The 21,943-nt window shown below is 36.8% G+C and overlaps 3 protein-coding genes across 4 annotated transcripts in view; 2 read left to right on the top strand and 1 right to left on the bottom strand.

The window, feature by feature from the left end:
* The window catches only part of snap91b (synaptosome associated protein 91b), a 29,601-nt gene extending 20,985 nt beyond the window's left edge, over positions 1 to 8,616 (top strand). The window contains exons 20-27 of the mRNA XM_053241879.1: positions 826 to 900; positions 2,982 to 3,113; positions 3,817 to 3,841; positions 3,939 to 4,005; positions 5,418 to 5,471; positions 5,555 to 5,644; positions 7,240 to 7,337; positions 7,498 to 8,616. Of these exons, the coding sequence (XP_053097854.1) occupies positions 826 to 900; positions 2,982 to 3,113; positions 3,817 to 3,841; positions 3,939 to 4,005; positions 5,418 to 5,471; positions 5,555 to 5,644; positions 7,240 to 7,326 (530 nt within the window). The 3' untranslated portion in view covers positions 7,327 to 7,337; positions 7,498 to 8,616. The remainder of the gene's footprint in view (positions 1 to 825; positions 901 to 2,981; positions 3,114 to 3,816; positions 3,842 to 3,938; positions 4,006 to 5,417; positions 5,472 to 5,554; positions 5,645 to 7,239; positions 7,338 to 7,497) is intronic.
* A 1,727-nt stretch (positions 8,617 to 10,343) lies between these two features.
* Positions 10,344 to 15,397, bottom strand: ccdc167 (coiled-coil domain containing 167). Of its 2 annotated transcripts, none has more exons than XM_034313263.2 (4): positions 15,149 to 15,397; positions 12,094 to 12,188; positions 11,947 to 11,994; positions 10,344 to 11,831 (listed from the first exon to the last, which is right to left on the bottom strand). In XM_034313263.2, the coding sequence occupies exons 1-4, from the start codon at positions 15,197 to 15,199 to the stop codon at positions 11,675 to 11,677; spliced, it is 351 nt and encodes a 116-aa protein (XP_034169154.1). In that variant the 5' UTR covers positions 15,200 to 15,397; the 3' UTR covers positions 10,344 to 11,674. The 2 variants fall into 2 exon arrangements, with proteins under 2 accessions (XP_034169154.1, XP_026779299.1); XM_026923498.3 differs by having other exon boundaries at positions 11,942 to 11,994; positions 15,149 to 15,383.
* A 1,831-nt stretch (positions 15,398 to 17,228) lies between these two features.
* atp6v1e1b (ATPase H+ transporting V1 subunit E1b) lies at positions 17,229 to 21,880 on the top strand. The gene is made up of 9 exons (XM_026923285.3): positions 17,229 to 17,477; positions 18,161 to 18,226; positions 18,422 to 18,531; positions 18,659 to 18,725; positions 18,844 to 18,933; positions 19,453 to 19,521; positions 19,654 to 19,748; positions 19,840 to 19,927; positions 21,310 to 21,880. The coding sequence occupies exons 1-9, from the start codon at positions 17,445 to 17,447 to the stop codon at positions 21,370 to 21,372; spliced, it is 681 nt and encodes a 226-aa protein (XP_026779086.1). The 5' UTR covers positions 17,229 to 17,444; the 3' UTR covers positions 21,373 to 21,880.
* Positions 21,881 to 21,943: the final 63 nt, after the last annotated feature.

Here is a 21,943-nt window from a genome sequence, read left to right as displayed (position 1 = left end):
TAATATATCTGTATGCTGACTGACCTAAAGCGAATACTTGTATATACAGTATAACTCATTTAAAGGTAAGAGGTGTCACTGTGTTTACTGTTCATGCTGTGAGCAGCCATGCTGATTTGACGTCACTTGCTGAACTTGGGGTTGAGCAGACCGTCTGAAGTTCCTGAGCTGAGAAGGCTTTTTCTTTGTTTTGTTTTTTTCCTAGTCAGAGGTCGGAAATTACGAGTTACGACTTTTAGTCGAATGCAGCATAACTGCTGGCTGCTTTCTTTTGCTTGGGGTTCACGTGGAACTTTGAATGAAAACCTTGATGATTACGTAGATGCGAGTTATGAGGTGTAAAAGACTTTGGTACAAAGAAAAATTTGGTTTGTTCAAGAGCTGTTTGCTTCGTATGTGTGTGCTCATGAAAATGTCTTTCTCTCCTGCCTCTGTGTGAGTGGATATCAGGTTGAGTTGTCAAACAAATATTTCTGTTTGTTGGAGAACTGCATGTATAAACTGCGTGTATATGTGTTGGCTCACTTTACTGTTTCTATCTCTTATGTGATTATTAGTCTCTTCCATTGTTTTTTATGAAAAAACAATATTTATGGTGTGACATTTAAAGACATTTGCACACAGAAAAAACTGTCTCTTACAAACTGTTGCAAAAAAACAAAACTGTGTCCTTGTTCTGTGAGATTGACACTTGGTCTGTGTGTCTCTGGGGTTTCCTCTCAGTGTGTCGCCGATGGCTCATGCTTAACCATTCTCTGCCCTCATGCTGCATGGATTCTTCCTTTGGCCTGATTTGGCACTGTTTGGTGTGATATGGTCCTCCAGACTCTGCAGGTGCAGGCAATGGCCAACCCACAGCTCCAGCACCAGCAACATCTGCAGGAGGAGATCTAATGGGAGGTACTCTACCTCTGCCTCTTACTCACTTGTGTGACATTCTTCCATTTTATGTGTCCTGTGAAGTATATTTGAGCTACAGCGTCATTGTGACTGTATACTAACTGGTGAAGTGTGCCGTGTGTGTACTACATTGTGTTATTGAACTATGTGGTGTGTGTTCTATAGTGGCATTGCTTGATTCTGACAGTGTGTATGCTGTTTTTAAGAGCTGAGGATAGAGTGAGTGAGACATTTCAGTTGATGTGTTGTGGTTTTGATGTGTTTATATTGCATAGTGTGTTGGAGTCTGTGAAGGCAAGCTGTTTGTTCACTGTCCATGCCAGTATATGCAATGCCATTTGTTTATTTAAAGTCTCTGAATACTTCCTGCTTAACGCTGAATTCCTCTGTGCTGCTCTTTCTCTCTTTTTTCACGTCACTCTTCCTCATGTTATGCCAATTTCAATTTCCCTTTGTTATTCAATGCTTTGATCATGTTCTCATTTTTCTTTTACTTTATTTTCTTTGCCTCCATTTCCATGCTGTTTGCTTTTTGTGTCATTGTTTTATTGATTTTTTCATCTTCTATGCTTCTACCATGATTTCCTTCATCTCCTCTATCTCTCTCCAATCTTGGTCTGGGTCATTGCTTGCTTCCTCCTGTGCTACGGTGAGTCCTGATGCTCCTACACAAGCTGTTATTCCACAGTAAATGACTGCATTGCAGTAAAATATTCAGTCCTGGCTCTGTGACAGTAACTGAGTAGAGAGGAGAGAAGGACTCCAAGCCTGCAAGTCAGACTAGCCAGACTGTTCTGAACATGTCCAAACTTGTGTGTATATAACAGTCTGCTCCAGCCGATGGATGGATGCTCCAATTACTAGATTAGATGGGACGGATACAGAAAGCAATGGATGAAACAATGGATGGATGGATGGATGGATAGATGGATGGATGGATGGGTAGATGGATGGATGGGTAGATGCATGGATGAATGGACGGACAGATGGTTGGCTGAAATGATGAATGGGTGGGTGCATGGATGGATGAATGGACTAGATGGAAGGGTGGATGGATGGATGGATGGATGGACAAATGGCTGGATGAAATGATGGATGGATGGACTTGAAGTGTGGAAGGATGGGTGGGTGGATGGTTTGGATAGTGAACTGAATTGAATGTCTTGGCTTGGATGGGATGAACTATAGATGAATTGATGAATGGATGGAATGGAAGGGTGATTTGGATGAATGAATGGATGGATGAATTTATTGATGGATGGATGGATGGATGGATGGATGGATGGGATATGATGGCTGGATCAGAGTATGTATATATGTATGTACGTATGTATATATGCATGGGTGGATGGATGGATGAATAGATGGGGTATGATGGATGGATGGATGGATGGATAGATGGATGGATTAACTGATTGATGGATAAAATGATGAATCAGTGGATGGATAGATGAAACAATGGATGGATGGATGGATGGATGGATAGATGAAAAGATGGATAGATGGGTAGATGGATGAAATGATATGGATTGATTGAAGGATGGATGGATGGATGGATGGATGGGATAGGATGGATGGATGGAATGCACGAACTGAATGAGATGTATTGGCTTGGATGGATGGGTTGGGAAAATGGATTGTATAGGCTACTAAATGTTTAGCTCGATATTTTTTATAAATAAATTCCAGAATGTATCCTAGAATATATCAAAGAAGAACACAAAATAGAGGACAATAATGGAGGAGTGCAATATAAGAAATTTATCTTTAGAAAGTAAACAATGTTTATGTAATATGCTTTACTGCTACAATCTAATTATGTAGCAGTGTCTAGATTGTTGTCTGGTGTGATGGTGGTATGTCTGTAATGTGAGTAATGTGCTGTGCTGAAGTTGGTGTTGTTGGTGCTGTATTGGGTCTCTGTGTGAATTATTTGGTTTTGTACAGTTATAACATATTTTCATGACAGGTTATAAAAACTCAGTGTCTAGTTTGGATGCTGTAATGGAGAAGTGTCATGGTTTGTGTAGAAATCAAATTGAGTTTTGAATCTCTGATGGATTCTCTCTTTATTTCTCCAGCGTTCGGTGTCTTGGGGGATATGCTCATGCCAGCCATGGCTCCTCAGCCAGCTGGAGCAGCACCCATGGCAGCCTCACCAGTTAAACCAATGGGAGGGGATCTGGACTCTACTATGGCCAGTTTAGCTGGAAGTGAGTTTCAGTACAGCACACCACATGCATTAATACTTAAACTGAATGTTATTACAAAGCGAAACATTTATCAAGCAGGAGTACTGGTGCTACAGATTGTAGCCTTAAAACAAAAAAAATTGTACATCTGTGACCTATAATTATTTATACCACAGTGTGGTTTAATCCTCGATTATGATTGGTCAGAAGGTGTGGTACCATGTGTCCGAAAAGTGTCTTTATACCTTTTATCCCTTTAGTATCAAAGATCAGTTTCAGACACCATGTATGATGATATTTTCATTGAGGTGACAGTCATTTAGCATTTTTGGAAGGAGTCTCCAGTGTCAGTGTCTGTACCAGTCAGAGGTAAAGATGTTCCTTTAGGTTTTTGACCCGGGAGTGCCTTCAGGATGGAGGACTTTCTGGTTTCTTGGTAACATGCATTTACTGTTAAAGGAAAACAACAAACTAACACCACCCTGTCATTGATTATTCACCTAAATAACATAGCACCTTCTGTTATGTTTTATTTCTTACAAATCACAAGGGAAAACTAATTCAGAAATAAAAAAATACCTTCTAAACACACATTCCACTTCAGGCACATTAAGTATATAATGAGGAAATCAACATTTAATGTATAGCTTTTGTGTGTTTTAGGAAATATTGTAGGATTGTAGTTAACCAGCTTGTGATGTGTGTGTATGTTGCTCTCTTTCAGATCTGGGAATGGGGACCCAGAAGCCGTAAGTCAGTTTCTCACACATGATTTACTATATTCTTTCTCCCGTGTTCTCTTTGTTGTTACTCATCACTCTCTCCTTCTCTCTCACTGTGTCTCAGGGGTGAAGCAGCAGGAGGGGCGAACTGGCAAGCGCAGGTAGCAGCCCCTAGCTGGGGCATGCCCATGGTAAATGTTGTGTTGTCGTGTAGTTCTGCAGCATGGTGTAGTGCAGCATGGCTTTGGGTGGTGTGGCTTCGGGTCATTCACATGACCCCTTTTCCTCTGAACTTTGTGGATTCTTCTACAAGCTGATCACAGTTGTGTTAGACCATAGGAAGCCTGGAATTCATTACGTAAATCTGTAGGTGCATTTGTTAAAATTGTTAAAAAGTATATAATGAAGAGTAATTGAGGAAAAAACACATTTTTATCTAGCCAGTATTTATATCCATCTAGTATACGCTATTTAATAAATAATCTGATAGTTCACGAGTGCTAAAGCAAAAAAGCGCTTGCCTTATCATCAGGAGATCATGAGTTCGAATCATGATGGTGTTGTATTATTAAAATATAATAATAATAATAAATCAATCTGTGTACAGAGCATATGTATATATATATATATATATATATATATATATATATATATATACACAGACCAGCACATCTTTCTCTGATTACTCAGACTTTTTCACTGCTTCTTAAACTAAACTTTAAAACTTTCTATGCTTTAAATACATGTTAAAGCCATCTCCTTATTCTGCTATTAAAACCGTTATGCAAGTGTTCAAATCATAGGTCTCCTTAAGCACATAATTCCTCAGACTGGAAACTGCAAATATAAATATCTTGAATATAGTCAAATGTATCTAGTATTTCCTATTATAAGATTACAATAAACCAAATTATTAAGATAATTTGATTAAATTATCTTATTTATTAAAAATAAATAAGATTATTAAACCTATTTCTAGCTATTAAAAAAAGCAAAGCATTAAATTTTCTTATTCTATTGGCAGACTTTGCTTTTTTGCTTCTTTCTAGAAATAATTGCTAAAAATGAGCAAAAATTATCTGCCAGTAGAAGACTATTTCAAGCTTGAAATGAATAAAAATGGCTAGTCATGGGTTTAATAATCTTATATTTTGTTTATTGTAATCTTATAATAGGAAATACTAGCTAAAGTTCAGATATTCAAGATAGTTCCACTTGCTAAGAAATTTATTTTTGCAGCGTACATGTGGCTTCTCATGTAGCTAGTCTAAGGATACATTTTTGTGCTTAAGTATAGGTGTGTGATCACTCCAGGTGCTGATCAGACCTTCAAACCAGTTTGGTTGCTAACTTTCCTCTACTCTAAACTCTTCAAAAATCTTTTCAAATGTGCATGCACAATACCCTGAATTAGTAGTCATGCATATTAAAAAACATGCGTGTATTCTCATGCTCTCTAAGTTAGTAATGATGTAAATACCCCCTCCCCATTGAATTAGATCCGTGTTCCCTTGCTGTTGTTTTTTTTTAAGTGTGTTTGTGTTGTGTAGTTCATTTTGTATTAATTTCCACTTCCCTCCCTTATAATACACGCCCGTTATAGCCTGTGCCCTCCATGGTCTCTCCTCTCATGGGGTCCCACTTGCCATATGGCATGGTAAGAATGTGTACGTGTGTCTTCCCGAGTGCTTGTGTGTATGAAAGCGTACGTGTGTCTCACAGTCTGTCTGTCACACACAGCCCGGTGCAACAGGTGCGGCTCCCATGATGTTCCCCCAGCAGCCTATGATGAGACCGCAGTTTCCTGCAGCAGGAGCACCTGCAGCACCGGTACCATAACCATACACACACACTCACGCGCGCGCGCACTATTCTAAGCCTTACATTTAAAGTACACAAGTGGTTAAAAATACAATTACATGCAATCAGAGACAAAATAAAAAGTCTGTAACAGTTGAATATTTCCAAGAAACAGAACACACAAGCATACTATATCCCTGCACAGCGAGAGGCAAAGAACATTTGATTCCTGGGGTTTTCAAGTTTTAAAATAGATGCCACTTCCATAACATAACTGTTTGTAAGAGTTGCAGAAAAGATTCCTTTCCTGTGAGTGACTCTACAAATATGGAGCCTGTACCATGTGGTGTTCAAAGCAAATTTTGATGAAAAAACAGGACTGTGTACAAGGAAAAGCACCTGATACCTGAGTGTAAAATATGGATGTGGATTATTGATGCTTTGGTGCTGTTTTGTGGCGGGTGTTTCAGGTGAAGATTGATGGTATTGTGAATTCTGCTATGTACCAGGATATTTCAGCCCAAAACCTGGTTGTAGTCAGTGTTTTGCAATGAGAAGCTCAGTCCCTGTTTTTGAACTTTATTGTAAAACCAGTGAAATGAACATGACATTCAACATGTGCAAACATGAAGGAGCTTGAATCATTCCACATGAAGAATTTCTCTACAAGGGTCTCCACTCTTGTTAGACATTACAGGAACATGCTTAGTGCTTTTGTTCTCATCAGGGGACACAACTGAATATTAAATGTAGGGACAATGATTGTTTTGAAATAAAAAAAATATCAATACTTTTTCACTTGTTGTATATTTGTTAAACATGATTATAAAGTGTCCTTATATGTTGAGGCTTAAAACATCATTCATCGCATGTTAATAAAGTCTAGGACACAAGAAGTATTGCAAATTAACACATTGCAAAATAATTTATTTATTTGGCATAGAGACTTTACATCTTCTAAATCTTGGAAATAGCAGATCCACTTGAACTTTTATATTCCACACGTGGACACCTGACCATCACACTCATACATGCTTGTTGAACATTCCAGATTTAGTCCTTCTGTTTGGTCAGGGCTCTGTGCAGGACACTCGAGTTCTTCCACTCCAACCTTAACACACCATGTCTTCATGGAGCTCGCTTTGTGCACAGGAGCACTGTCATGCTGGACGATGTTTGCACCTCTTAATTCCAGTAATCCTGGTAACACTTTGGGGAAGAACCATATATGGGTGTGATGGTCAGGTGTCCACCTACTTCTGGCCATATAGTGTGTTCCTATTTGTTCAGTTTTCAAGACAGAAGTTAGTTGTTCTATAAATAGCAGGATTCCTTCTTTTTTTGCTTTTTTTAAAAAATATATTTGATACCTGACATGTCTAAAACTACAGTTGTAAAACACATATCTGTGCTGAATGATAATATAAAACACCACATATCTATTTGAAATAGAGGCATTTTATTGACTGCTAAACGTACATATCAAAAAAAAAAAGAAGAAAAGAACAATGTTTGCTCATTTTAATGAAGGATGCGTATAAGTTGGTAGTATGGCATAGCTATACAGACACAACACAGACACAACACTCATCTCTGACCCTGTAGCTGTGTTTTTTCCTCTACAGATGTCTTCTGGAATGACCCAGAGCCCCAGAAAGCCTCCTCCTCCCAAAGATCCCCTTGCTGACCTGAACATCAAGGACTTCCTATAGGTCACCATCAGGTACATCCATCCACACTTCTTCACTTTTTTAATACTCAGGTATTAATCATTTCATCAGCCAGAAATAATATCTACAAAATGACTAAAAACTATGAAAATGAACTAAAAGCTATTTTCTCTTTGTGTGTGTGTGTGTGTGTGTGTGTGTGTGTCATCATAGCACGTCAGCGACTATGACCCTGAGGAAATGGATGTGTGCATTTCTTTTCAGACCAGTATCCTCAGGGTCTACTTCCATCCCTCCTTCTCTCTTTCTGTCTAATGTTGTATTACAACCTGTGAAAGTGATAATGTATATGTGTGTGTGCGTATTTTAATGTTTCCAGGCTATATTTAAAAAGACAACCCATAAAAAAAGGTATTGATGGATGCATCCTTGTACATCCGCAGTGGTGGATGTGTATTCTTTTTTGTTTTTTCCAGCCTGTTTTTTTTCTGTGAGGAACCCAAACAGATGTAATGTAACCCAAACAGGTGTAATGTTTTCTGTGGAGAAAAATAATGTGTTTGATGTGGTACATATCACTGGGCTCACTGGATCCATGTTGTCATTGAAGTATTAGTTGTCTAGCTCTTAGCCATACAGTTTCTGGGACCACATGAATGAACATAGCATTAACGGACGTATTAAGGTTTGTGTAGCATCTCCGCTCTGTTTTTGCTAATGACTTGCTTTTCTTCCTCTTCTGTCAGTGACATGTGACACGCAACATTGGACAAGGCCTATTAACAACCAATATGCATTTGGAATATTTTATCTTTAGTCTTTATTTTGAGATAAAAGAATCTATTTTAGTTATGTTGAAAGTACTTTATGTATTAAAAGAGGTGGTACAAAATATTTCCGGTTGTAAAAATACATGTATTCCTGCCACCTGAATGCAATCTAGCTCTGTTTAACAGCACCTTGTAGTGAATTGTGGTAGTGCACAAGAGCACAACAGTTCCTTGGATCTTAAACTGGAGCAAGATGGCAAGATATTTACAAATTACATCTACAAAACCATCTACCATTGGTTTTACCATCAGTCCATTATACTGACTAAACTGGCTTTTTGATGTTTTGATCCATTGCAGTAAGGAAATGTGGAAAAAAAAAAACCCTGGTTGGTGGAAAGACTGGTGGAATAATGTTATATTAACAATGGATGTGCTGGTTAGTTTTGTTTTCTTTTTTGGTGGATCTTAATTTTTTGGATGTAATAACCCCCCTCTGTCCCGATATTCTTCTGTGCATGTAAGTCCTGTTGAAATGCAATAAACAGTTACCTGGAAAACACTCGGTGAGTAAGGACAGAATGTGTTTGTATCACATTTGGTAATTTATGGCATTTTGCATCAAACACGGTCACACAATACGCCTCCAGACTGCATTTCAATTTTGAAATCAAGTTCGTGTGTGTAATGGAGATGACTTCAACCTCATGAGGCCGGCTGAATTAACATTTCACCTTGAACATGTGTGTAATAATCATTCCCTGTGACACAAGTAAGTGAAGAGCCCATTAGCAGTCACAAGAATGATAAGAATTACAGTTCAGACATGCTTTATTTAAAATATCCTTCCACATCTGGCTTGTTATAGCATATACTTTATGTACACACTACACTTGCTTAAGTAGTGACCATACGATGAAATAGTGTTGATAACTTTGAAAACTTTAATAATCAGTGTTGTGGAACATCTACGAGACAAGTCAGTTCCAGTTATGGCTTATGTAAGAGCAACAATAAACAGTCTTTTCTTCACTAGCTTCTCCTTCTCTAAATCTCTCTCTCTCAAAACCTGTAGCTTGACATTTTACCGAGAAACCAGAAAGTGTAAACTCTGTCATGAAGACTTTCCCATGTCGAAACTTTGCAAAGCACCATGACCGTTACAATGCGCTTACACCAGAGACGCTTTCCATAACTGTTAAATAAATGTCTCCTAACAAATAACTTCTTATATATATATATTATAAGTTATTTGTTAGGAGACATTTATTTAACAGTTATGGAAAGCGTCTCTGGTGTAAGCGCATTGTAACGGTCATGGTGCTTTGCAAAGTTATATATATATATATATATAGTTTAACAAAGAAAAACATATAATCGTTGATTTCGTGAAGTTATTTGTTAGGAGTAATATATATATATATTTTTTTCTATCTATTTAATATTAGATTATGTGGCAAGTCATTGAGAATGAGCTGTTACTGTAGAAGAAATAATGTATTAAAATGAGCGCATTAATATAAACTTAACGTTCATGTTACAGCTGGAATTACTGTCTGAGCTATACAAAAATAATCCACACCTTCTGACCAATCAGATTCAAGAACTCAACCACAATGGGGTATAAGTTTCTATTACAGCAGCTCTGATAGTAGTGCCAGCTATAATTCACATCACAGGTTTATATTAATGCCCTCCTTCTACTATGTTATTATTTCTATAGTAACAACTCATTCTAAGAGACTTGTATTGCGGATGCACCACATAATATAACGCTAATAATAATCTGATTTAAAAAATGTGCTGTTAACTTATAATGAATGAGAGTGTGACGTTTTCTGTAAGGAGATGGTCACTGGACATTTATGGAAGGAGTCTCCAGTGTCAGTAAGTTTTCCACCATGGGAAAGTTTTCAGGACAGATGAGTTTGCACATTCCGGTTTCTCGGTAACATGACAAGCTACGTTTTTTTTTTTTTTTTTGTATTATTAACTTCAAAAGAGAGGATAAAAAAGAGGCTGATGAGGGAATGACTGTTTTATGCTGCTATAATGTAAGTGATAACACAAAGTAACTTGTTTCAACATTAAGTATACAACATTAAATGTAATTTAATGATTAAAGTATGATCTGTTGTTTATTAATAATTAATAAAAGATTGTAATTATTAAAAAACAAACAAACAAACAAAACAACAAACTCTGGGTTGGTAACGGCCCTCAGCTTCGCATCCTGCTGCATCACACCACCTCGTTGTTGATTATTTTCCTATAACAGCATGCCCTGTCATGATTTATTCCTTTTATTATACCACAAAGGCCTGAAGATAGTTGATGCACATACTGATATTCACACACAGATGGCAGTCATCAAAACTACCACAAAATAAAAAAAGAAAAGACACCCAGCATATAATACATTACCCAAAGTGGTCCTTCATTAAAATAAGTAAATGATGTATACACAATATACATTAAAAGTTTAAAAAAAAAAAAAAAAAGAAAAAAAAAAAAGAACAGCAGCTCAAATATATACAGTTTTATGGAAAATACACACATGTAGTGTTATCTGCAAATGTAGCTTTTGGCAAGTATGAGACAAGTGCACATGAAATTTGCGTAGATCTTTATACTGTATATTTGTGCTAATAATACATGACATATGGGAGTGCAAAAGTTTGCACACCCCTAACAAAAATGGTCCCCAAAAAAAAAGACCCGTGTATGTGAAAATATTAATGGTGATACAATTAAAATGATTTCGAATGTGATACAAATGTGGAACTTTAGTTTAGCTTCTGATTTTGGATTTTTACAAATCTAAAAAATTCTCTCTTTCTATTTTTACTGTTTCTGTCTTTTTATATATTTTATGTGCAATTCTGAATTATGGTCAAAAGAGAGGAACATTTTTCTCCCAGAACCCAGGGGTGTGTGTGTGTGTGTGTATATATATATAAAAAACACAGTACTGCAATAACACTACTGCAAAAGTCTTAGGCACATGCAAAAAAAAAAATGCTAGAGCAAGATGTCTTCAAAAATAATTAAATTTTATGTTTCTACATTTAAAAAATACTATAAAGAGCAGTAAATGGTAATAAATGAAATAAAGTTAGTATTTGGTGTGATGACCACTATTTAAAAAAAATAACAAACAGTAGTCTCAAGTACAATGTGTGCAGTTTTATAAGGAAATGAGCTGTAAGTGTTACTGAGTATCTTGCAGAACCAGCCACAGTTCTTCTGGAGACTTTGACTGTCACACTTTCTTCTTATTTTTGCAGCAAAACCCAGGAGCCTTCATTATGTTTTTTTGTCTGAAAAGTGTCTCTTATGTAATCTGTTGCTTTCTTTACTGACATACAAACATTTTTCTGTAACATTTAATTTTGTGCTGGAAAACTAATGTTTTGAAATCTAAAATGTTTTTTTACTGACTCGATAATGTAGAAGTCATAAAATAAAAATCTATAATAAAATTTGTACTTAAAAAAATAGGGTGCCTAAGACTTTTGCACAGTAATGTATATGTAAATGATTTTGTGATCATGATATCCAGGATTAAGCCTCCAGCAAACAGGCTTGCACTTAGGAAGATGCATTTCGCCATCAGCCTTCTAAAAACAGAAGATTGATGACAGGTCAAGGCAGTGTGTGGCTGCAGGTGTCCTTAATAAACAAAGGCATAATAGAAAAGAGCACTGATGGCCAACAGTGCTACAGAGAGCATCATATTCCTCCTGTTCTCTCCTCGCAAATCTGCAAGCTCCTTCTCTGAAACAGATGCAAAATACACATCTAATCAACTGCACATGGGTTCTAGGTGACCACAACTACTACAACACAACATTTTTTGTGACTAAAATGTACTTTTTCTGCATTACCATACTTCCTTATCCTCTCATTCATGATCGCCATTTCATCCTCAAGGGCCTGTCTGTGGAAACACACAGAAGTATTAAAGCCTTATGTGGCTTGGTGTAATAGCCTCAACATTTAGTAATAATTTCTCCATCCTCAAAGTGTGCACTCTTACTTGTCTTCATCTGAGAGTTGCTCACGTCGATGTCTGAATTCTGCCCTCTCCAGACTACCCTGACACTTCAGTCGCTGCTCCTCAATACGGTCAATCTAGGACAAAAAAAAGTTATATTAAATAAAAGTGTCCCGATGCTTTACGCATATCAAAAGATCGCTTAGTCATAGCACTTAAATTATCAATAATTTAATTTAAAAATGATGACGTGTGCTTTCTTGCTATACGTAGTCCTCTCTAACAGCTCAATGTATTCGTAGACACCGACCTCGTGACCGAGCATGATACATATATATTTCTGATGGAGACTACAAAGCAATATACAGGTTTTGTATCAAACTGCCAGCAAAACAGTATTGTTGCATTTAAAAATAAAGCTTGAAAAATGTATTTGATGCTTTTATGTATTGCCTACAAAATAATGTAATTCTGAAAAAGATTAAGAAGATGATTAAACAGATTCAAACAGTAGGAAACTTTATAAAATCAGCTGCTTGTTATTAAAAAAAGACATTTACAAATTAAAAATACAAGACAAATACACAGCTAAAAACATGATTTACACAAAACTGTAGCTTTCACACAAAAATCACTTATACTGCAAATACAGTAAATTAAAAATATAGTAAAAAATCTATTCTAACAAACAATACAATCAATACCAAATATAAATTAAAAAAATCCAGTTCTAATATTTTCCATTTGTTATCGGATCAAATCAAATTCCTTTTTTTTTCTTTTTGTCTGAATCCATTCGACTTTTTTTTTTTTTTCTCACTGGTATCGACTCGATACTGATCCTGGGTGTTGGATCAGTTCTAAAAACACATCATAATATTCCAGAAAAGTGTATTGTGATATAATTTATCATGATATTGATATCATATCATCATATCACCCAGCCTTACTGCAATTTTCTTCTTAACGGTTGGTCCTGTATATTATAAGCTGCTGAATTTGGAATTTTCAAAACATGTAACGTGACTGTGCTTGAATAATTATTCTAAACATGCTGAAATGTGCTTTGTCAATTATTTTTTGTATTCCAGAGAAAAAAAGACAACATGACCATGTTGTAATCAGAGTGAAATCTAAAATAACTAAGTTACTTAGATATTGCGGTACTTTGTATAAGGTTTAAAGATGCACATTGTATATAGGTGCATTTTGATCTAAAATAGCCTTCATTATGCTGTAACACAGTGTGGTATCTTCTGGATTTTTACAGAAGGTCGCTTTAAGTCAGGACATTAAAGAGACAAGTACACTGAAGTGCAGTTTTACTATACACTCCTGGGCAAAAAAATGGGCCAAGATCAAATGGCAACTATTATGCTCTTAATGATCTTAACAACAAATCATTGGTCAGAAAATTAGCAAGAATTAAACAAATGCATTCCTGTGAGCTCGTGTGCCACCATTTGCTCATTTACTTTTGTTGCAGTGAACTGTTTGTTTGGGGAAAAGGAAATTCACAGGGAAATTCACATACAGCCATCTTGTACGCAAAGGTAAAATCATGATAATGATTGGGTGTACAAACTTTTCCAACAATATCTTCCGGGATGTTTTTTTTTTTGCCTAAAAGATTAGTCATTATTTGGTTATCCGCCACACCTGATGCAGCCCATCAAGGACCACAAGGTTTAAACATTTAAAGAAATCAAATCAGAAGCTATCCCTTACTAACTTACTTTATCTAATTGTTTAATTCTTGCTAATTTCCTGACCAGTGATTTGTTGTTAAGATCATTACAGCTTAATATTTTTGCCATTTTGGGATTGGTCCATTTTTTTTTTGTCCAGGAGTGAAGTCAGAAGAACTGTACTTGGCACATCAGACCAACAGTTTGCTGATTTTACCTACCCTTGCTGAAAAATGATCTCTGGTAATTATTTTCCAGCTTCCTTATTAATGACTAAATTGATGAATAAAGGTTTGAGATTTTCTAATTGCCTTACAGCTGTGATCTTTTCATAAAAACAACTCGTCTACAATGTAGCATAAGCAACAGTAATTCAGAAACTGTCTCTATCTATCTTTCGACACTTAGTCTACCAGTTTGACCAGTTCAGCCTGTGTTTTGGAAGCTGGTAGTCGGTCAGACCCAGCTGGATTTTTCAGCTTGTACACGTAATATCTGATATGTTGTCTAGCCATTAAATAAACCTCTGAACAACCAAACAGAATATTGTGCTGTTTTCTGTCCCTGTTTTCCCTGCTGGGGAGAAAAAAAAAAAAATCACAGAATTTCTAATGGTTTCCACTACAAATACCATTACAAAACCATCAGCTGTTAACTATTAAAACCATTACCAAATGGTTTTCATTATGTAGTAGGATGTATTAAGGGTGTAGGTCCTGAATGGTATCCACTAGACATAACATGCCACCAATAGAAGGCAACAAATTACCAGTAGAGACACACAGGGACCATTACAGGTTCCATTAAACCCAATACAAATCCCATTATAACCATTAAAACCATTACAAATTCTATGAGGGTTTCTGATGTACACGTAACATAATGCATATATTGTACACCCTTCTTACACATTCCTGTATATATATTTCTTCTTTCTATTTTTTTCTTATTTCTTAGTCATTTCTGATTTTTAATTTAGTATTTAAATGCACGGTCTATAGAGGAGTAGGCCAGGCTTTCATTTCACTGCAAGTTATATACTATATATAAATGTGTATGTGACAAATAAAATCCTGAATCTTGGTGTTTTCTTCAGCAGGGGCTTGTTTGAGTAGGAAGGTTAGAAGGTTATACTGCATGCGGCCAGTAGGTGGCAGTAAAACACCTACAGGAACAAACAAACCACTACATCACGATAAAGATTTAAAATAAGTGCAGAATTGTTTTATTCCACGCTTTAGCAGGACAAACAAGAAACTGTAGGCTGAGGACTGAACATTTTGAGAATAATTACTGAACATTATGAGGATATTTCCTGTCGCGACACACACATACAGTGACACTGTGTACTGATCAGTATAAAGCCAACATGGCGGCTGTTTCTCTGAGGAATGGCATATTCGACTCACCTCAGTCGCAACACTAATCTTTTCCCTTTTTATAGTCTTTGCCTTTGTCATTCTGATAGCCGGTGCGTGTAAGAGGTACTAGAATATAATAATAATAATACTAATATAAAAAAGGTCTGGTTTGAGCTGACTTGCAGGAGAACTCTTCTTCTTCTTTCTCCTGAGAGTGTTTAGTGTAAGCAGCACACAGACACTGCCCCCTGCAGGCAAGGCTGAGCTCCTGAGCTCTCAGACTGTCCACATCATGGTCCTGTCCCTCCATGTGGGGTGTGAGTTGGGATAGAACCAACATATGGACCTTCTGGAGAACTGGTGTGAGAACCACTGATAACACTGTCTGCAACCATATAGTCCAGTATATAGCTTTCCCCCCTTGACTTTCTTAAGTATCAGAAAACATTCCCTCCCACAAACACTTCAATCAATGAAATACAGTCCTAGTACAGCACTCAACTCACTGGCTATATAGCTGAGAAATAATTCTTGTCTGTTTTTCCCCCTAAATTAGGTTTAGAGTCACATTACGGTCTAGCAAGTCGCTTGAAGTGTACCGTGCACGCTTGTGACCCCTAATGTTGTCGCTTGTGGGTGTGCAACAACATTTCTTTATTACTGATGAGAAATACAGCCCACTCTACAATTTATACGCACCAATCTTCTTTTAATGTATATAAGTTTCATTTCTGTGTTACGTGCTAGGTTTCATACTAGCTTTATTGGCTATATTTGCAAAGCAAGCTAAGTGTACTAGCTACGCTCATGCACCAGAGGCAACAACAATCTCTGGTACTTCCTTCAAAGCTTTATTTTTCTTCCTCATGTCTCTATATGTCTCATGTGCCAAAGGATTAGTCCAAGGAATAGTTTGAGCCGGTTGAATTTGTCACTTTACCATGTCATACCATATTTGCACAGAATTGAGTAAATGTCAATCACGGGATCTTGCTGCGTCTGATGCATGTCATTTTCACGTACATAAAAAAAATAGTAAAGGTCAAGAGCTTCAGTTAATGTTTACACCAAACTTCAGAACTGGGAAAGAAAGTAATCTCTGTGACTTTAACTGTGGCATGGTTATTGGTGCCAGATGGGCTGGTTTGAGTATTTCAGAAGCTGCTGATCTCCTGATTGGCAGATTGGATAACTGCAGAAAATGAGCAGGTGTACAGGTGTTCCTATTAAAGTGGATGGTGAATATATTTTATTTGCATTAGTCAGGTTCTAACTTTCGAAGGATGTCCAGTCCAAAGTGTGGTACAGCAGTGAGGGCCGCTGAAGAAGCAGCTAGGCCTTCTCCTCCAGCTTCTTCCAGTGGTTTGTCCCTCTGATTATGGTCCTCCAGGAGAGTAAATCTGGACACCAACCATCAATCACAAACTTTTTTGTTTTGTTCTGAACACACATCTCCATTCTTGTAGCCCATTACCATGTTTTGATACACAATATTTTAAGCACACAATTGTATAGAATGTCTTTGTATGCTGTAGAATTACAGTTTCTGTTCACTGGAACTAAGAGGCCCAAACCTGTTCCAGCATGACAATGCCCCTGTGCACAAAGCGAGCTCCATGAAGACATGGTGAGTCAAGGTTGGAGTGGAAGAACTCGAGTGTCCTGCACAGAGCCCTGACCTCAACCCCACTGAACACTTTTGAGATGAACTGGAACACTGACTGCACCCCAGACCTCCTCACCCAACATCAGTGTCTGATCTCACTAATGCTCTTGTAGCTGAATGATCACAAATCCCCACAGCCACGCTCCAAAATCTAGTGGAAAACCTTCCCAGAAGAGTGGAGGTTATTATAACAGGAAAGGGGGAACATATTTGTGTTAATGCCGTTGGGTTTGGAATGGGATGATACACATATGGGTGTGATGGCCAGGTGTCCACATACTTTTGGCCATGTAGTGCATGATAACTTGGTGGCCTAAGCATAAAATTCTTAGCCTTTTTTTTTTTTTTTTTTTTTTTTTAATACATAAACATTTGACATCACGACAAATTAAGACAGTGCCATCTGGACTGACTAAATTGGTCACGTGCACTTAATCCTGATTGGTCCTGGGAAGAGGAAGTGCGTGTCACATGACGCCTGCGCTTGTTGACCGAGAATCAGCTGATCCTTTGAGGGACGATTCACTCGGTCACGATTTTAACCTCGAGTGCGTTTTATTAGCTCCAGTTCATTTATAGAAGACCAGGTGAGGGGAAAAAAGGGTTTCTGGAGCTCTAAGCGTCGTGGTCCAGCTTCTGAATTTGGAAGAAATTGAAAAACCTGTGCAGACAGCAGCCATGGCGCTCAGCGACGCGGACGTCCAGAAGCAGGTGATGATGGGATTCAGAGAGAAGTGTTACGTCATTAAACCTCATATTACTGCACTCAATATGGCGTTCATATTGAATGATCATTTATGATGTTTTTACTTAACATTTAGTACACTGTTTGAGCAGATAACCTTCAAAACCGTTATAGCGAAGGACACTGCCATTAACTGTGTGTGTGTGTGTGTTGCAGTCGGATTGAATGAATCCAACTATTCATTGTCATGCTTCATGCTATTTCTGTTTTTAAAAAAATCTCCTAATGAATGAATATTTAAATTGGATTAAAACATGTTTAATAAACACCAGATTGATAGACCTAGTTCTGTATTTAAATGTGACATGTTAAATCACTGAAACACACACACACATACACACACATTTTACATCTCTGTTAAACTATTTCTGGAATTGATGCTACAACATCTCTGTATGTCTGTCCTACACTGAACTCCTGGCATATAGCCAGGTCAATAGATTTCTCATTCATAATCATGCAGCAGACATGAAAGCACACGAAAAATTACGAAATTCAAAATGTTTTCGGGTCGCTTCGTTCACTGTAACTCATTTTTAACAAGACAACAGTTTGTTGATAACGTTCAGGCGTTACTTGGGAAATATTTGGACTTGATTGATTTAAACATCATTTAATATCTTATTTCTCTCTTTGTCCTTGTGTCTAGATCAAGCACATGATGGCTTTCATTGAGCAGGAGGCCAATGAGAAAGCAGAGGAAATTGATGCCAAGGTAAACATCTATGAGAGCCTCTTATGTGAAACATGCTTCATATACTTAAAAATGTTTTAATGTTTTAAACTGATTTCTTTATGGTGTGTTTTTATCTTGACATATTCAAGCTCAAATTGCTAGTCACTAATTCTAAGCCTAAAAAGGTTTAGTAATTGTTAACTGCGTGGCTTGACAGTAAGTCTTTCTCCACAGGCAGAAGAAGAGTTTAACATTGAGAAGGGTCGCCTGGTGCAGACTCAGAGGCTGAAGATTATGGAGTACTATGAAAAGAAGGAAAAACAAATTGAGCAGCAGAAGAAAATGTGAGTCATGTCTTGCAGAAAGACATGCCTGGTTAACTCCAGGATTAGACTGGAAATTTTTAATTGTACAGTCATTCTGCGCATTCTGCTATGTGTATTGTTTTTACTCTTTATTCTTGTTCCACAGTCAGATGTCGAACTTGATGAACCAGGCCAGATTGAAGGTGCTGAAGGCTCGTGATGACATGATCTCGGTTGGTAACACTTTTTCAGGGCAGATTTGGACCCGACATTGGCTAGTGTGTGTGTGTGTGTGTGTGTGTGCATAATAGTGTGTTTCTTTGTTACATTATTGTTATTGTGTTTGTATAGGACATGCTAAACGATGCACGTCATAGGCTGGCTAATGTAGCCAGAGATCCAACCCGGTACTCAGCCCTGATGGATGGACTGGTGCTACAGGTAATATTCATACACTGACAATCCCAGGCTTGTTCCTGTGATTTTTAAATAATTGTATTTTTCAAATTGATGTAAACAAGGGTTAGATTCCAAGACTGCTTTTATAATGTATAACCATTACATTTACTATCTAGTTTTGGACAATATAAATGTGGGTGTAGAATACAGATATACTTTGTGTGCTACACATGTATGTTGCAAAGGAAAGGTGTAGTATTTATATATGCCATTTAAATATTTATATCTCTATATGCCATTTATTTATCTCTACTATAACAATGGAATTTTCTTAATGGGAACTGTGAAGCATCATTCTGTCTCTATGACCTGCTTTTGAAGACAGTGGAGGGAAAGGTTAGATGTGGATTAATTTAAAATAAGCAGTAATTGAATGTCTCCTTCATGTCCCATATTGTCAGTCAAATTGTATAACTGTCATAAGATTTTGATACATTTTCATTTCTAGGTTAAATTTGTGAGGATAATCACAAAAAGCTTAATTTTTTTTGTGTTTTTCAGGGTTTTTATCAGCTACTTGAACCCAAAGTGCTCATCCGTTGCCGCAAGCAGGACTTGGCCTTGGTGCAGGTCAGTTTTAACTTCATGAAGTGCATGAACCTGTCCACAGAGTAATAATAATTACTTATTTATCCACAGAGTAATAATGAGTAACTTATGATGTTTTACTGCATCAAATTATATCTCTCTCTTTACTGTCAGGCTGCTGTGCAGAAAAACATCCCCATCTACAAAGCATCTGTGAAGAGCAATCTTGAAGTGCGGATTGACCAAGACAACTTCCTCCCTCCAGATATGTGCGTATCCACCATTCAGAGGAAATCGTTTCTGTATTCAGAATCTGAAGCAACATGTGTAACTGCATGTGTTGTCTTTCTCTCTTCATAGCTCTGGTGGGATTGAGATCTATAATGCAGATGGCAAGATTAAGGTGTCTAACACTCTGGAGAGCAGGCTGGACCTTTTGGCACAGCAGGTAGAGTATGAAGGATGAAAACTCTACCATGGAAATGGTATTATGTCATGATGGTCTCCATCAGTGACATTGAGAAGCTTTAAAATCCCAGCAGTATAATGATAAAAGTTTATATACTGTACATAATGAATGGTTGTGTAGTCAAATATTTCATGAAGAGATTTTGGTACAGCTGGTAGTCCTGTATAAGCCACAAGCTCTTTTAATCCTTAGGTGTTCATGAAAAACAGACTAAATAAACATGGTACCTGAATAAAAAAAAAAAAGAAAATCACAATGACATTTACAAAATCTTTCAAAACTTCAAACAAAGCACACAATCCATCTCAGATTTCATATGTTCTGTGTCAAGCATGCCAAATGAAATGAGAGTTAAAACTGTAATGGCACTAAAGCACTGAGCAGCTTTGTGTTTCTGTCCTGCAGACTTTATTTTAATTAATATATTTAATTTTTTTGCTTTACTGTCTTTCCAGTTTATCAATAGTCAGGAGACCTGGATGCATTGTAATATCAGTGCTGAATCTCAATGTAGAAATTCTGTTTTAATTTCTTTTGTTTCAATTTTTTGAGCATATCACTCAGCTCTGTGGTACTGTTTATCCTGTGCTACAGTTTATCCAGAGTGATATACAAATGAGGCAAAGTAATATCCAAGTATCTAGCTGTTAACATTCAGTCGAACTATAAATGATAGGGAAGAGCTACTTTTGCAATTACAAGAGCAATACACAATAATTTCAGCTTTATTCGGCTTTATTTTTATAGCACATGCAAAAGACATTGTCGACTAAAGTGCTGCACAGGAAAATCAAATCAGTATGAGATTAAGACAATGAAATAAAATAAAAACACCACAATTAAGAAATTAAATAGATGAAATAAAACAATAGAGAGACAGCAAGAGACCATCAATAACAGGACAAAAGCAAAGAGATAGCTGGGTGATGGAGAGCTTCCCATGACTCAAATGCCTTGGAGAATAAATATGATTTCAAAATGGATTTAAAAATGTCTGATTTAGGGGAATATTTTATAAACAATGGTAAACTATTCCACAATGTTGGAGCAGCAACAGAAAAGACCCGGTCAGCTTTGAACCCCCTCTGAGAGTGTGGAATGGTTAAAAACTGCTGATTAGATGCTGATATCATAATGTTCTGGCGGTGGAAAGGGGGCAAAGGTGCAGAGCTTGTAGAGCTTTAAAAACAAACAATAAAACCTTAAATTCAATTCTGTATAATTTTGTATATTGATGCTTTGAAAGTTTATTCCACTTAAATTAATTGCATTTTTTTCTGACTGTAGGGATCATTCGAATATTTTCTAATTCTCACGGTAATAAGTCCTAATCCAGTTCTTTCTTTGACTTTCCTGCTTAGATGATGCCTGAAATCCGAGTTGCCCTGTTTGGTGCGAATCAGAACCGCAAATTCATGGATTAATCATCTCCGTATGTGATCCCAGGAGCATTCAGGACCATTACAGAAAAAAAAAAAAAACAGTGTTTCTATGTCTCTTTTTTTTTTTTTTTTTTTTTAAACTTAGATGTAAAAGATTGAATTCATGTGTCTAAGTAGTATTTAACTTATGAACTGTATGTATATGTTTGTGGTGCATTTTGTGATTCATTGTTGCTGTTTGATTGGCTTTTAGATTCTACGGTTATGTTTACAAGTGAGTCTGAATGGTTACACTCAAGACTCGAATTCAAGTCTTAATGATAAGTGGATATTCTCCAATATTTAAGACATTCCTCCATATTTTGGTTTACGTTCTAGTACACATTACAGCATTATAGCATTTTTTTTTTGTAAGATGTTTACTGTTTTTTTCCTGTTGTCCCTTTTTGTGCAGATCATGTGCCGTATAACTGAAGAAAACATTTTTGTTGAAACACTGAGATTACGTGAATGTGGAAATAATATAAAGAAATAAAGAATATTCCATGTCCTACTGTCTGTTGATGACTGTACATGTATTGTTCAGTGTCTGACTCTCTGCTGTGCAACTCAA

This window comes from Pangasianodon hypophthalmus, chromosome 18 (assembly GCF_027358585.1).
Source record: "Pangasianodon hypophthalmus isolate fPanHyp1 chromosome 18, fPanHyp1.pri, whole genome shotgun sequence".
Lineage (NCBI taxonomy): Eukaryota > Metazoa > Chordata > Actinopteri > Siluriformes > Pangasiidae > Pangasianodon > Pangasianodon hypophthalmus.
This window is presented reverse-complemented; position numbering and strand designations above follow the sequence as displayed.